The 13,903-nt window shown below is 40.3% G+C and overlaps 1 protein-coding gene across 10 annotated transcripts in view; it reads left to right on the top strand.

Moving 5' to 3' along the window:
• utrn (utrophin) overlaps positions 1 to 13,903 on the top strand; it is a 181,355-nt gene that overhangs the window by 153,019 nt on the left and 14,433 nt on the right. For 9 of the 10 annotated variants that reach the window (XM_028605476.1, XM_028605468.1, XM_028605469.1 and 6 more), the window contains 4 exons: positions 1,839 to 1,975; positions 7,305 to 7,343; positions 7,860 to 7,925; positions 9,842 to 9,907. In XM_028605476.1, the coding sequence (XP_028461277.1) occupies positions 1,839 to 1,975; positions 7,305 to 7,343; positions 7,860 to 7,925; positions 9,842 to 9,907 (308 nt within the window). The remainder of the gene's footprint in view (positions 1 to 1,838; positions 1,976 to 7,304; positions 7,344 to 7,859; positions 7,926 to 9,841; positions 9,908 to 13,903) is intronic. The other variant, XM_028605474.1, reaches the window with a different exon arrangement.

The following is a 13,903-nucleotide window of genomic DNA, read 5'->3' as shown; positions in this document are numbered from 1 at the left end:
ACAATATAGGGATACTCTTAGAGCTGGTCGCCCCAACAATCTAAGCAGCTAAGCACAGCAGACTTTGGTTAGATGAGAGCCATGCTGAGCTATGGGCAGATCTTGCTAGAAGGACAATCATCAGTGTGGCAGAAATCTGGTGTGTTTGGCAGAAAAGATGCTCATGACAGCTGCCTGGAAGCTGCAAAAAGTCCAGCGACAGACTGAGAGCAAAAGACAAAGGATTTTAAGCACTGATTAAATGAATATGTGAACTTCCTAGCCATAATGTTAAGCTCTGCGTCTGCCAGAAAGCGGTCACAACTTATCACCATCACTACTTTGAAGAATGGCTGTGACAGCAGCATACTGCCCGCAGGCTTTTCAGCACCAACAAGGATAAAGGGAGCAATGAATAGAGCCAAATACAAGCAAAGTATTGGGGACAGCTTGCTTCGCAGTGCCAAACACCTTAGAGGGGTGCAACAGCTTATTTTCTGCTCAAACAATGACCTAAAGTTCACAGTACAGTGTCAATACTGAAATGTCTGTGGAACAAAAGTAAGAAAAAACTTGACTTAAATCCGTGCTGAGAAGCTGTGATATCTTGTGACACTTGCTGTCCATAAACACCTGTCGGAGGGAGATCAAATGAAAACTCATCTGAAGCAACTTATTGTGTCATTTTGAATTCTTCAACTCAACTTTATTCGACATCTTTGAAGTGCAAGTTTTTCTCTTTCTTTCCTCTAAACATATCACCATGATACATCATTATATTTACCCTTCTCCCCATACTCAAACCAAATTATGTTTCAGTTTCATACCTTTGAAAATATCGAGTCCATATTGAATAATGATTCTACAAAAAAACAGATTTTGCAGAAAGTTAAAGACTGATAGCGGCTTTTGTGTGACTCAGTGCGGCCATTTGATAAGATTTGTTCTCTCATCTTTGTCATACTGTGTACTTTATGGCCACAATATTGCTTTTTTATTAGGTTTTCAATTTTATGGGAGTGACATTTTTATAGATCCAATGGGATTTTTCAGTGATATTGAAGAAGCCAAATTTGGTGGTGTGCTGTATTGATTTCTGTAATTTGAATGTGTTTACCTTTCCTAAGTGGAGATGCTGTTTGGGTCTGACTGTGGCTGGTGTCCCTAGTGTCATTTTGTTGTCAGAATCCGTCAGGGAGCGTCCTGGTGGCCTTGTGGTTATGATGCACACCATGTATCTTCAACATCTCCCATTTCATTTCTCTCTCTCCCCTATTGTTTTGTGTCAATATCCACATTGTCACTATATAATAAAGGCAAAAAAACTAAATCTTAAAAAGAAAAATAAACCTGCCTGGTGAATCACATAGAAAGGAGCTTACATAAAAACACACATAAACTTGCACAAATTATCCTTCAGCCTAGTATAATTGTTTTGTACCGGTAATTGCTGTTGGTTTGCTCAAGCTACCATCTTAAATTGCATGGATTAGTCAATAAGTGAATTTAGTAGTCTGTTCATTTATGCGTGTGTGTGTGTGTGTGTGTGTGTGTGTGTGTGTGTGTGTCTCATTGGTTGTCTGAATCCTCTGCAAAGGGATTTTCTCTCCCTCTGGTCAGACTGTTGTGGTAATTTGTTGAGTGCTTGCAAGGCAGAAACCACTTCTGCAGGATGAACACCTTTGCTAAGTATCTAATTAACAAAACATTCTCTTCCACACAAATGCATATGCTGCTGGTGTGTGCACAAGAGACCATGGAAATACACACACACACACCAAGAGAATGTGGAAATACACACACACACACACACTGCAATAAATAACACAAAAACTTTGTCTGTCTCTCTCATACTGAAGACGACATCAGGCGAGGACATGCGTGATTTCACCAAAGTGCTGAAGAACAAATTCCGATCGAAGAAGTACTTTGCCAAACATCCTCGGCTGGGTTACCTACCAGTCCAGACAGTTCTCGAGGGCGACAACATGGAAACGTGAGTAACACTTGAGTGTCTTTATGAAACAGAACATAGCTCAAATCCGATTTGTACATTCAAATTCTTCATTTACAGATTGACTGAAACTGAATCCACTTTGTTTATGTTCATGTCTATCATTCATCACAATGCCTTTCATCTGTACTAAAGTCACTTAATGTTACAGTAAAAAGGACAATGTCTTTAGCTTCAGTTATGTGACGTGTTTGTGAGGGAAAAGAAATATGTGGCGGTGTTTAGTTACATGAGTGATTAAAATCAAATCCTTAAAATAGGAAAACGATTGGTTCGATACGGAGCTCTACTGAGTTTTTGGGGACTGTTGGCCTCCACCCACACATCCCTGACTTGCTCCTGACATATTTTTGGATGCTGTAAAGGGTGAGATTTCCTGACTCAAGCTCCAAATACCTTGGATCCTACAACTTGATAGCGTCTTTCGACAGAACATCCCTGCTCAGTAAAGCTCTAAAGTCTCTAAAACTCCACGCTCCCAGTTTGTAAGTCTGGCTCTCATTTACTACTGTCAAGTCTCCAGGCTAAGATTACTTGAGGGATAACACTTGAAATAATAACTTTCTGAGACTTGACGAAGCTTCTCGAGCCACACAAATCAAAAATAGTTCCCCCCATGACTGACTTTGATGTGTAAAATAGGTGGACTTCCCCTTTACTCTTACTGTCAAGTCTCTGTCATAATTGTCCTCAGGTCACAAGTTATAAAAAGTCTCATGCCTGACACGCACACACACACACACACACACACACACACACACAGCTGTGCTACAGTATGTGGGGAGTGTTAATTTTCCACTCAGTTTATGTGTTTATTTACCTGTCGGACCAGTCATTACCAGGTGCCGTCGCTACACTGTAGATCTTCTGTCTGCAGCACCTGCCCATCTGATTTATGTCGCTGCTCCTGCCAGTCGTAAATCCCCCTGGAGAGCCGTTTAACTTGGCCCACATTATGCAGACGCCCCAGGCGGGCTCCTCATTCTCCCCGTCGGATTGTGTGTCTGAGTCGTGGCCCTTTGGAATACCAGCCCCGCCTGCTCCGTGACTGTCACTCTTTCCTTTTTTTACTGTTCTTTTTGTTATTTCCCCAATTAATCTATCTATAATCTCCTTTTCTCTGCCTGTCAGACATTTCCCGCTCATGCTCTCTTACTTTTGAACAGTGTAGTTTTGCATTTCGTAAGCACCAAAAACAATGCCTCACCTGTTCATTTGCGATAGATTTTCCCGTCATCCAGTTCCACACAGTCACCTCTAAGATGGATTACAAGCCCCTCTTTCATCCCTCCCATCTTTGCCCGTCCTCCCCTCACCTCACACCTCGCTCCACTCTCACTTCCCTTCCTCTCTGAAATATGACTCCTGCTGAGATGCCTGCTTGATAAATGCCCCTAAAAGGTTGAGGAATTGTGGCGAAACGCTGGAATCTTTTCAAAATATGCAGAAAGGAAATGGATACTTATAGAAATTTAGGACCGTTTCATCATGCCATGGTCATCATTTCCCCGCCTCTCTCTTACTGCATTAGAACTCTGGACTATCCACATGTTGCCACAGGCTTGACTACTCTAAAAACAGCTTCATGTGCAGAAATAAGCCTGAATGTTTTTTTGCTTTTGCAAGGTTTATAAGATGTGGCTCAAACATACAATCAGTGTTTTGATTGTCAAGACATGCTGGGCATGCCACATTCATTTTAAACCCATATTATCACACTTGCCATCTCAGTGTCACTAAAATGAATACCGTGTCCTAAATTGAAATAGATTTTTCTGTAATTGGAACATGGTTCCTGCTAAAGAAGCAGAATTTTACTGATTAGGTAAACATTTATAACATTGGCTGCCATGTTTGCTGTAATAAAAATTAGATTTTCCCCAATTTCAACTTCAAAATATTGCATATGTAACATGTTTTATTTGTGTTCAATACAAATCGACTAAATCAGTAAATTGAAAAAAGACTACTAACATCATCCTGAATATTCATTTATTAAGTTGTTCTTGCTGTGTACAATTCTGAACAATATTATGGGATTACATTTTTTTTTTAAATATCCCCCCCAAAACCTTATCAATGCGTTGTCAGGCTCCATTGGTCATCTTAAAAAAGTGAACTAAGAAGTTGTAATTTGTTAAGTACTGTAGCAACGGAAGAAGAAATTAGATAGTCTGCTGTATATTAGGCCTCACTTGCTGTCTTTCTCTTTTCCCCTTTTGTATCACAATTTCTCTTTTTTAATTCAACCCAGTCTGTTTCTTTCCACCTTGAGAGAGCAACCCCCACCTACTCTCTCACCTCCCACTTGTATCTTTGATTTATTTTACGGCAGATAGGATTTCTATTCGTCACAGCTATATTTGTTAATGTGAACGAATCATTCTATTGGTTTCCCCACCCAGTGCTGGTTTATGCTTTTTACCCTACATAAGCAGGTCGAGTAGACAAGTCTCTGTTGCATTAGGCAGAGCAGTTAATTTGTTTGAACGTGGATTTGAAAATTATTGGCTACATTGTTTTTTTCAGAATCCAGTTTCAAAAGAATTATTTAGTTCTGGCACAAAAAAATCAAACAAAGTAAAAAAAAAAATCCTTTTGTGGCAATGTGTGCATTAGCAGGCAAAACCCAATAACAAATACATTTATGAATGTAGTAAAGTTAAAAAAAAAGTTCTGTTTACTATATGTAGCCCAAGTAAACATATACAGCACACACACACACACACACGCACAGACAAACACGGTTTCTCTTTCCAGCTCTTTAGCTGTTTTCCTGACAGACAGGTAGAGGTGTCAACATGTGCAGATGGTCTTTTGTCCCTGATAGAGAAAATGGAGGAGAGGGAGAGCAGAGGGAAGTAGTGCTTACTGTGACAGAGTGACTATGACAGCATGATAGACTAAATAGATTTTTAGAAAGCTTTCAGGGCAAAAAACAACAACCAACAACTCTGAAAATAGACTGCACAATTTTGACAAATACATAAAGAAATGAGAAAAGACATCAGCTCTTTTTGCAGTTTTTTTCTTAGTCAGCGGTTTCAAGTTTTCTTAAATAGCCAACGAGAACAGCAGCGCTCCAAGTAAGTTTGGTAGCTTCATGCCCTTCTAAGTGGCTTTTACAGCTTGTGGCTGGGTGTTTTTGCTTAACCATGGTCCATTTGTTTACCCCAGGTTCAACGTCCACCCTACTGGCAAGACATTGACTTTCATTTTTTAAAGACTTTGTTAAAATGTTAAAAAATCTTTATTCTGTTTGTATATTTGGAATTTTCTGTGTAATTGAGTTTGACTCATTCATGTCAGTGCCAAATCAAAAGGTGAAGATGCAAAAATATAATAAATATTTTTTTCATTTTGAACTAATCTCAGATTTAATAGAATAAGCCATATTTTTTTACTAAAAAGCAATTTGTTTTAGATTGAGTCATTAAAATTAAGATATTCATAATAAATTTGAATGGTGGTCATGCATTTTGACCGCGGTTTAGCCTGTTCAGACTTTTAGCACAATACCAGTGGAAGTGAAATTTGAACAGGGCTCTGCTCCTTGTTGTTGTACTTCAACAAGCACAACAAGCCTTTCATAAAAACACACCCTTTACAGCTGCCACATTTGTCAGGCCCAAAATACTCCCAAGGTCTCTGCTGTCGTGATTTCTCCCCTCCCTCTCTTTCCTTTAGTCACCTTTCCTTCACTCATTTTTTTTTCCTCATGCTTCATTTCCAATTTCCTCTCCTTCTCTCCCTCCCTCTCTGTTACAGTAACTTGTGTTTCTGTCTTTGCTACAAACTACGTCTCCTCAAGTGTATCCAGGGTTAAAGGTTAAAGTCATTTTATGCGGGTTTGACAAATTTAGGTAAAAACAAAACCATCTTCACTCTACAAAGCTGTCAATTTTTTTTTGGCTAAGATGAAAACTGACATCCCTCTCCTGAAAAACAAAATGAGCAGACTGACTGTTCCTTCAGGCAAAGATGTGGGCGGGGGCGCATAAAACTGCCGCACCACCATCTCTGAATAGTTAGCTCAGTTTGCCCTGCCGACCCCGATCTCTTTTTCTCTTACGGTTTCGCTCTTTATTTTTTCTTTTCCGTCTGAATCCCCGGCTGCATTTTCAATTCTTCTCGCAGCTACAGAAGTGTGACTACACTGGCTGCCCCGCTGGGAGGAACATAACCACCAAGCCACACGTCTCCCTCTAAATTTCCCTGCTTTAATGTGGAAACACAAGGCGAAAAAATTGTCAACCTCAACTGTTATCGCACCAATTTTTAGCCAGCTTCCTCACTGAAAACAACACTCTGCAATACATCTATGTATTTTTTGAGATAAGACTTAGAGGATGTCCCATTTGCTTACAAATAGCAATTTATGCTCTGCGTTACTAAGTATAGCTGCAATTATCACAGACTAGAAACTGGAAACTTCATCAGCTTGGTTCTTATGCACCAAACACATCTTTTCATAACATACAGCAATGTACTTAATAGCAGATTAACTAGAAAAGAGGTTCTATATATGTTTATGCTGGCATGCTATTTCAGTAAATCCTGATGGAAATAAATAAGAAAAAGGAATGAATTTGGGCCATATCATTCTGTATGCAGGAGGAGTTGTGAAAAATAAAAACACAATTATTATTATTATTATTTTTTTTTTTATTTCACCTCATTTTTACAGGCAAGTCATTAATAACAGGTTCTTATTTACAATGGTGGCCTGACAAGTGGCATAGCCACTTAGGGAAAGGGAAGGAGGGCTAGTAAATAAATACATTAGAAATACATACAGTTTAAAAATCACATAAAATACTATTTGAAATACTACACAGACAATAGTAAACACTTTAACGAGATAAGTGCACAGGTACATGGATGACCGCAGCAGCAAGTCAACTGACATAATCAAATCTTTTCTTTGTGAGCTTTCATACACATAACGTGCATATACTATTACAGTGTGTTGACATATCCACTTGCCCATCTTGACCCTTTCAAAACTGACTGTCAAGCTACACACTTTCTAAGTCACAAATTTTGATGCAGGTATTAGAGAATGTCACAGGGGGATAATCATAACCACGTGTGTGTGTGTGTGTGTGTGTGTACTGTGTGTGTACTGTGTGTGTACTGTGTGTGTACTGTGTGTGTACTATGTGTACTGGTGACTGTATGCGAGTCCGGCCACTCAGCTGTTGGACAGACATTTCCTTCCATGTCTTCCTCCAACTGCTGTGTTTTTGATCCTGAAATGTTTTGTGGTACCTTACCTGCCCCTCCCTCCTTCCCTCCGATTCTCTTACAGTCCCGTCACCCTCATCAGCATGTGTCCGGAGCAGTATGAGTGAGTATCTACGGCACCAGCAACAACACATCGGCTGCAGACTGGAATGCCTTTTAACAACACCTCCTTTACTCCCTTCTTTCCTCACTCACCTCCCCCTAAGTCCTCACTTCAACTAAGCCATGACTGCACTGCATGTTGCCTTCCTGCCTGCCTGCCCGATCCACTGGCTGAACATGCAACTGAAAAAAAAACACACCCACTGTCTCCTTACCGTCACCTTCTCCTCTTCTCTAAAGCATCCAACTTGCATTCAGTTGCTCATCCCAGCAGTGGCTGTCAAAAACCGTCCACCTGCCCCGTAGATCATCCTGCTCCCCTATTTCTCTCTCTCTAGGATCATCAGATTTGTTTTCTAGGTGATGTTGTGAAGGGCAATTAGGGTGTGTGTGTGTGTGTGTGTGTGTGTGTGTGTGTGTGAGAGCATGTGCATGTGCCTGTGATTCTCTTGTGTATTAATGAGGTTGTGTGAGCATGCAGAATCTCATTCATCTCCATTACTCCATTCATTTCCAGGCTGCCCCAGTCACCTCAGCTCTCTCATGATGACACCCACTCCAGGATAGAGCAGTATGCCAGCAGGTACGCATCGCATTCCCCAATTATCATCAACTCATCATCTCAGATGCCACAACGCACACACATAAAGACTTGCTAACTGCATTTAAATGTTACACATTTAAAAAGCTTCATTATAGAATGAAAACTCCACTTTTAAAGGACCTTACTAGTTTTAGCTTATTTACCAAAAATCACATACTTTTTCAAAATCAAATGAAAACCTCATAATATGCACATGTAGTGAAATGTTTTCAGGAAACATTTACAGAATTGTTGAACTGTTATACTGTAATATATGTTGACTGTACAGTAAAGCTTCCAGACAATCATACAAATCCAAATTATGTTGAATGTCTTTTATTAGTTGCCCTTGTGCTTCTTGAAGAGGAGGTGTTTGCTATTTATTCTCATAACAGTAAGAAACAAGTATCAAATTGACACTTTTAGGTCAGAATCACAAACGAAGCACATTCTGCCTGTATCTATCAAAGAACCCTGTTGCTTATTTTGGGCTTGAGATTGCATGTCATTTTGAAATCCATTTCAACATGCAGTTCTATACAAATGAGAGAAGCAAAAATATTATTTTCCAGTTTCCCATCAGAATAATCAGTAATATCTGAATTTCTCTCATGGCCAGGAATCTGTTCAATGCTCCACAAATGTTCAGTGTAACTTTAAATATGGGGTCATTACTATTACTCTGAACTTTAAACAATATTCACACTGGAAAACACTGCATCTCTAGATATTTTGTAAACCTCGAGTGCAGTGGAAAGAAGTTCCGTTAGGTTTCAGTAGACTATTTGCATTTGTTTAATTGTTAAGTGTCAGGTAAGTTACAATCAATCATGAAATACACTTTTGAACGTTGTGTATCTGCTTTTTATTTCGTGGTGATCACATACATTAAATGTCAGAGGACTGAACCATGCAGCCACCCACGCCCGATAGCTGTTTTCAGCCGCCCACTTCAGATGATCCTGCTGCGTGCATCAACAGATCCATGTACACAGTGTGTGATCTGCAGTTAATCATCACCCACATCGCCAAACTAATGTTCTGCTGCAGTGAGATTGAAAACCTGTCGTGTTTGATTTTAAGACAAGTTTGACTATTAAGTCCCCAAAGTTTCACAAATCCCATCTTACCCCTTGAATGAATCTCTAATCAGTCCAAAGCTTATCTCCTCTAAAGCGGACAAGGGTTATTCGTGTCAAAACAGAACCCAGCGTCCCTCCACAGAAAGCTTTAATCATGAAGGCTCTTGTGACGCAGCGCTGCTCTGTCTGGCCTGTAACCTTTCATTGGTCACACACCATTAACCTTCGCTCAGCATTTCTGCTTGCATTGTTTTATCAGCAATGACACAGACATGAGCCTTGCGAATTACAATTTTTACTGAAATATAGACGCTGACATAGTAGATTATAGCGTAACTTATAAATTTGCATGGAAAAATGCACACACTGATGAGGTTTCACCAGTGGAATAATAACTTTATATTTCTCCCTCCATGCATATTCTGTCATAGTCCAATTTCATCCTAAAGTTTAGTGTGTGGATTGTGTTCTTACTCTGCTGGACAACCCTGCTGCCACACTGTCAGAGTTCAGTAAATACAGGCTTTGATCTAAGGAACCGGCCTCATTAGCATGGCTGCTTTGTCTGAATATATGACCCGAACACTCACACATCTCTGCTGTACATCTCCAAAAAATATAATTGTGCACACATATACTAGACCACAAAGTTGTCATTTACCTGCTTTGAGACTACTATCTTTGATTTTTTTTATTGGTGTGCTACTGTGGCGTTGAGATCCGCATTTGTTGCCATCGCTGTTCTGCAATTTGATGAGATGATCACAAGGTTTATATGCTTCAGTTCTAATTGGTAATTAAAGTTGTAGCCACTGATGAGGGTTTCTTTCTCAGGTTGGCCCAGATGGAGCGCTCCAACGGCTCTCTGCCCACAGACAGCAGCTCAGCTACAGGAAGCATGTAAGTCACCACTGGTCTTTTCCAACATTTCTATACATACTGTAACATGATCACACGTTTCCAACCAACTTTTTTTCACAGATCTTGGTCAAAAATTAGATTTCGTTATAACTCTGAGACATCTCCCTGTGCACTGTTTACCTGTCAAGGTAGCCCCCAAAAACTTGCCTTTCCTGCTTTCAGTGTATCAAAACCAGCTAAGGAAATAAGAAGGTGGCTTCCCACATTGCTGAAAAGAGATGAAGAAAGAGTGTGTGAGAATTTCGAATGGTTTTGAGAGAGCAAAAGAAGTGTGGAGTGAGGGGGAAAAAAAGACAATGGGCTGTAGTTGAATTCAGCAGGAAGGACAGGACTTTAGTAGAAATGAAATGGATTTGAGTGCCAACAATGAGAAGTGAGTGTGATTGGTTTCAGCATCTCTGATAACGACCAGTTATCTTTGATCAGAGGAGATGAGGACATGGCAAACTTGAAAAAGAAGAAATTACAAAAAAAGGGGAAAAGCTGATGAGCACGAGCTCTAAAGTCTTCTGCAGGCTATTCGAGTTGAAGGGCGTATTTGTCCCTTTTCCAACTGAGATCCTAATCGGGGGAATGAGCGCTTGAGGTTCAAACGCCCTCTGGGCTCATGGACACACTAATGTGTGTGTGCAAAAAGAAACACACACACAGGCACACACTTTTCACTGTGTTCCTGTCTTTGGAGGGAATAACTTTCCGTTTTGATAAGACAGTTGTAGATCACAAGAATTCCCAGATCCTAGATCATCATCATCGTTTTTGAAATTAACCATGTGTGAAATTAATTTCTGCTTGAGAATGTAACCGATAAAGAGAGGGTGCAGTTTTTGTTTTGTTTTTTTTCCCATCTCAACAACATCTTCAAGTAGCACAAAGCCAAAAATCAACTTTCTTTTTTTTTTTTTTTTACACAAATGTGTTTTCAGAAGTGTTAAAAAGTGTGCACCGGGAGCAAAGAAATTCCCTGTATGGCACATAAGGAAAACAAGTTTTGAGATTTTAAAAAAGAAAATTCTTAAAAATTAAGTATTACAGCACAACAGTGAAACGGCACATGGGAGGATGGTGAAAACCTTTGAGAATCTTGAGTGAAGATGAAGTGAAGCATCAAGCTTCATTCTGTAGGAGGTTGCATCCCCTGCTGATGTGCCTGCATCATGTGGACCACTGCTCCCACACTTCACCTACATCCAACCTTGCCGTGTACAATAGCGGTTTTAGAAACAGGTCGTGCTCGTTTGAAGACTCCCAAAAGCTCTCTCTGCTTTTCTGCTGATCAATAGAAGGACAGAAGAATAGAAAGACAAAATGTGTTGGTGAGCAGGAGAAGGTGGATTTATTTTCCTTGCCGAGCTTTCATGATGCGAGACAAACACATTATTCCCACTCCTCCTTGCTCTTTTGTGCTTTGTACTTGGGCTTATTTAAGAGAAGAAGCCATTATCTTAGCCAGCTCTGAAACAACACTGACGCACATATACCAAAGTGGATAGAGCGCTAATGAGGTGAGGGAGATGATGGATTGATGAAGGCTAATGGGTTTAACAGCAGAGGGAAAAACACCCACCAGGGCACATTTAGAACATAATCATAGTTCTTGTGCTTTCACTCACTTTCACACCCGTGTCATTTCTGCAAAATTTCCATTTGGTTTTGCTGCAAAACAACAGCCACAATGTAGCTGCGAAGATAAAAAGTGCACAATCCTCCAAGAAAAAGAAAGAATGAAATGCCAATCGCAAACGAAACCACAACTAGTGTGTTTTTTCAGCACACATTTTTGACAAGAATGGCTTAATGCTTATCAGCACGGAGCACACCATAGTGCCTGTGTGTAACTTCATACTTCACATTTCAAGTTAAAAACAAATCATCCTTTTTTGATCTAATGTGCAGTTTTTGTAATGCAAAGCCAAATTACGTTATTTGTATATAAAAGTAATAACCAAGCTCTAAATAAGGAACATTTAAGCCTGAGACATGATATATATACACTTTCATTTGTTGCAACATATTGGCCAGTGCCGCTAATTAAACCTGTAGTTTATTTTGTATACACCAATGTGTCCATCAAGCCCTACTTTTAAGGAAAAAAGTAACTTTAAAAATAAAGCAGTATTTTGCATTAGTAGATACCACTAAAGTAAAACAGTCCACTCAGCCATATCTCTTCACAAAAGAGGAGGCTGTACATTGTGTTGTCAGGCTCCTCAGCTATGAGGCTTCCTTTTTAATGCCTTTGGTTTGCAGTGGTTGACTGTCTTTCCTCTCTTTTTATAAGATTTATTCTTTTCCGCCTACAGCTGATTTCACCCAAGCCTCTTGTCTATCACACCACTCCATCTGGTCGTCTGTGTGGAGGACACACACACACACACACATACACACACACACACACACAATCCCCATGCTTGATACGGTAGGAGCCTTCTTGGCAGTGTTTGTGCTTATGAAAACACGCATAGTGTAACATGGATGATTGTGTTTGCCAATTACATGCATGTTTGGCTTTTGGCTGGTATTTTCTGATCGCTCAAAGCCTGCAAACACTGATTTGGTCTCGCGGCCAGCTGTGCAGTGATATCAATAATTAGTAAACATATAGTACATTAATTTATTCCTGCTGCACTTTTTTTATCTCAGCTTTTTTAGCTTGTTTGGTTATCTCTCGCTTGCCAGTCTTTCCCCCAGTGCTGTCCCTTTTTCATGTCTTTTGATATTTTGCCCTTTATTCCTGTCCCTCTCCCTTTCTCCATCCCTTTTCTTTTTAAACTTCCTTTCATCTTTTTTAGTTGTAGTCTAATCATGTTTTACCTTTGGGCCCAGGCAACCTTCAGATTGAACACTAAGCACAGAGGTAAACATTGAAAGATTTTTTTAAGCCCTTCATCATAAACAATACACCCAGACTTTACTAGTCCTACAGAAAGCGAGGTTTTGACATCCCACCAGAGGGAGAGAATGAAAGACTGGTAGACCTGTTACCAGCTGTCTTTATCTCTCTCCTTTTCTCTCTGAGCTCAGTCTAGGCAGCTGCAATTCAGCTTGAGAGGAGCTGCCTGCTTTGTGATATGTTGGCTAGGCATCAGGCCCAGAGACTATTGTTGTTGAGTAAAGACTGTAAAAGGCCCCTCAGCCACGTCCCTGCTCACCCTCACCAAGCACCCCAAGCATAGTCACAATGCATAGCAGCTAATAGCCTTGGCATTCATCACATTTAATTCTTCTCCCACACTGATGCTCTCTTCCTCTACTGTCTCTTTCTTCTGTGTTCCGTCCTCTTCAACCGGCACCACACTGCCCGAGCCTCCAGTCCTTTCACTGCACTTCCTCTTTCTCCCAGTATTTCCAAGCATGTGGTTTGTGAGCCAGCTCTGCCTCCTGTAGTGCCCATTTCCACACGTAATGAACCCCTTTCTGCTCCCCTCTGGGCTCCCCCTGCCAGCTATAATGTCCTGCTGCAGCTTCCTTTTGCCAGGGACCTGACTAATCGGTCACTCAGTTTGTGCCGGACCCTATCCCCTAACCCCAGCAGACAACAATGCCACCAATTTTCAAGTTTCTCTACAGGAACTAAGCTTTTTTTCCATCGTCCCTTTCTCCCTTGTTACAGCAGACCCATATTTCAAATAGAAACCTGTGTGTGTCTGTGTGTGTGTGTGTGTGTGTGTGTGTGTGTGTGGGGGGGGGGGGGGGTTATTGCTGCATGTTGCAGTAATGGTGTGGAATTTGACATCATTCTCTGCCAGCTTTCTCTGTGTCATTTATCAGTAACTCAGCAGTTTCACCAAGTCACCATATTAGAGTGAAATTGATGAATAACTATGTATATGTGTGTATGCATATGTAGAAAGCTCTATAAGAGTTTTCGGAAATTTAATTTAAAGTTAATTTGTGGAAAAAAAATAGTCAAGACTGCATAAAGAACTTTATGAAAGAACTGCATTAAAGAAAAAGGCAAGGAAGAGCTACTGG

Source organism: Perca flavescens, chromosome 18 (genome assembly GCF_004354835.1).
Source record: "Perca flavescens isolate YP-PL-M2 chromosome 18, PFLA_1.0, whole genome shotgun sequence".
NCBI classification, from domain to species: Eukaryota; Metazoa; Chordata; class Actinopteri; order Perciformes; family Percidae; genus Perca; species Perca flavescens.
This window is presented reverse-complemented; position numbering and strand designations above follow the sequence as displayed.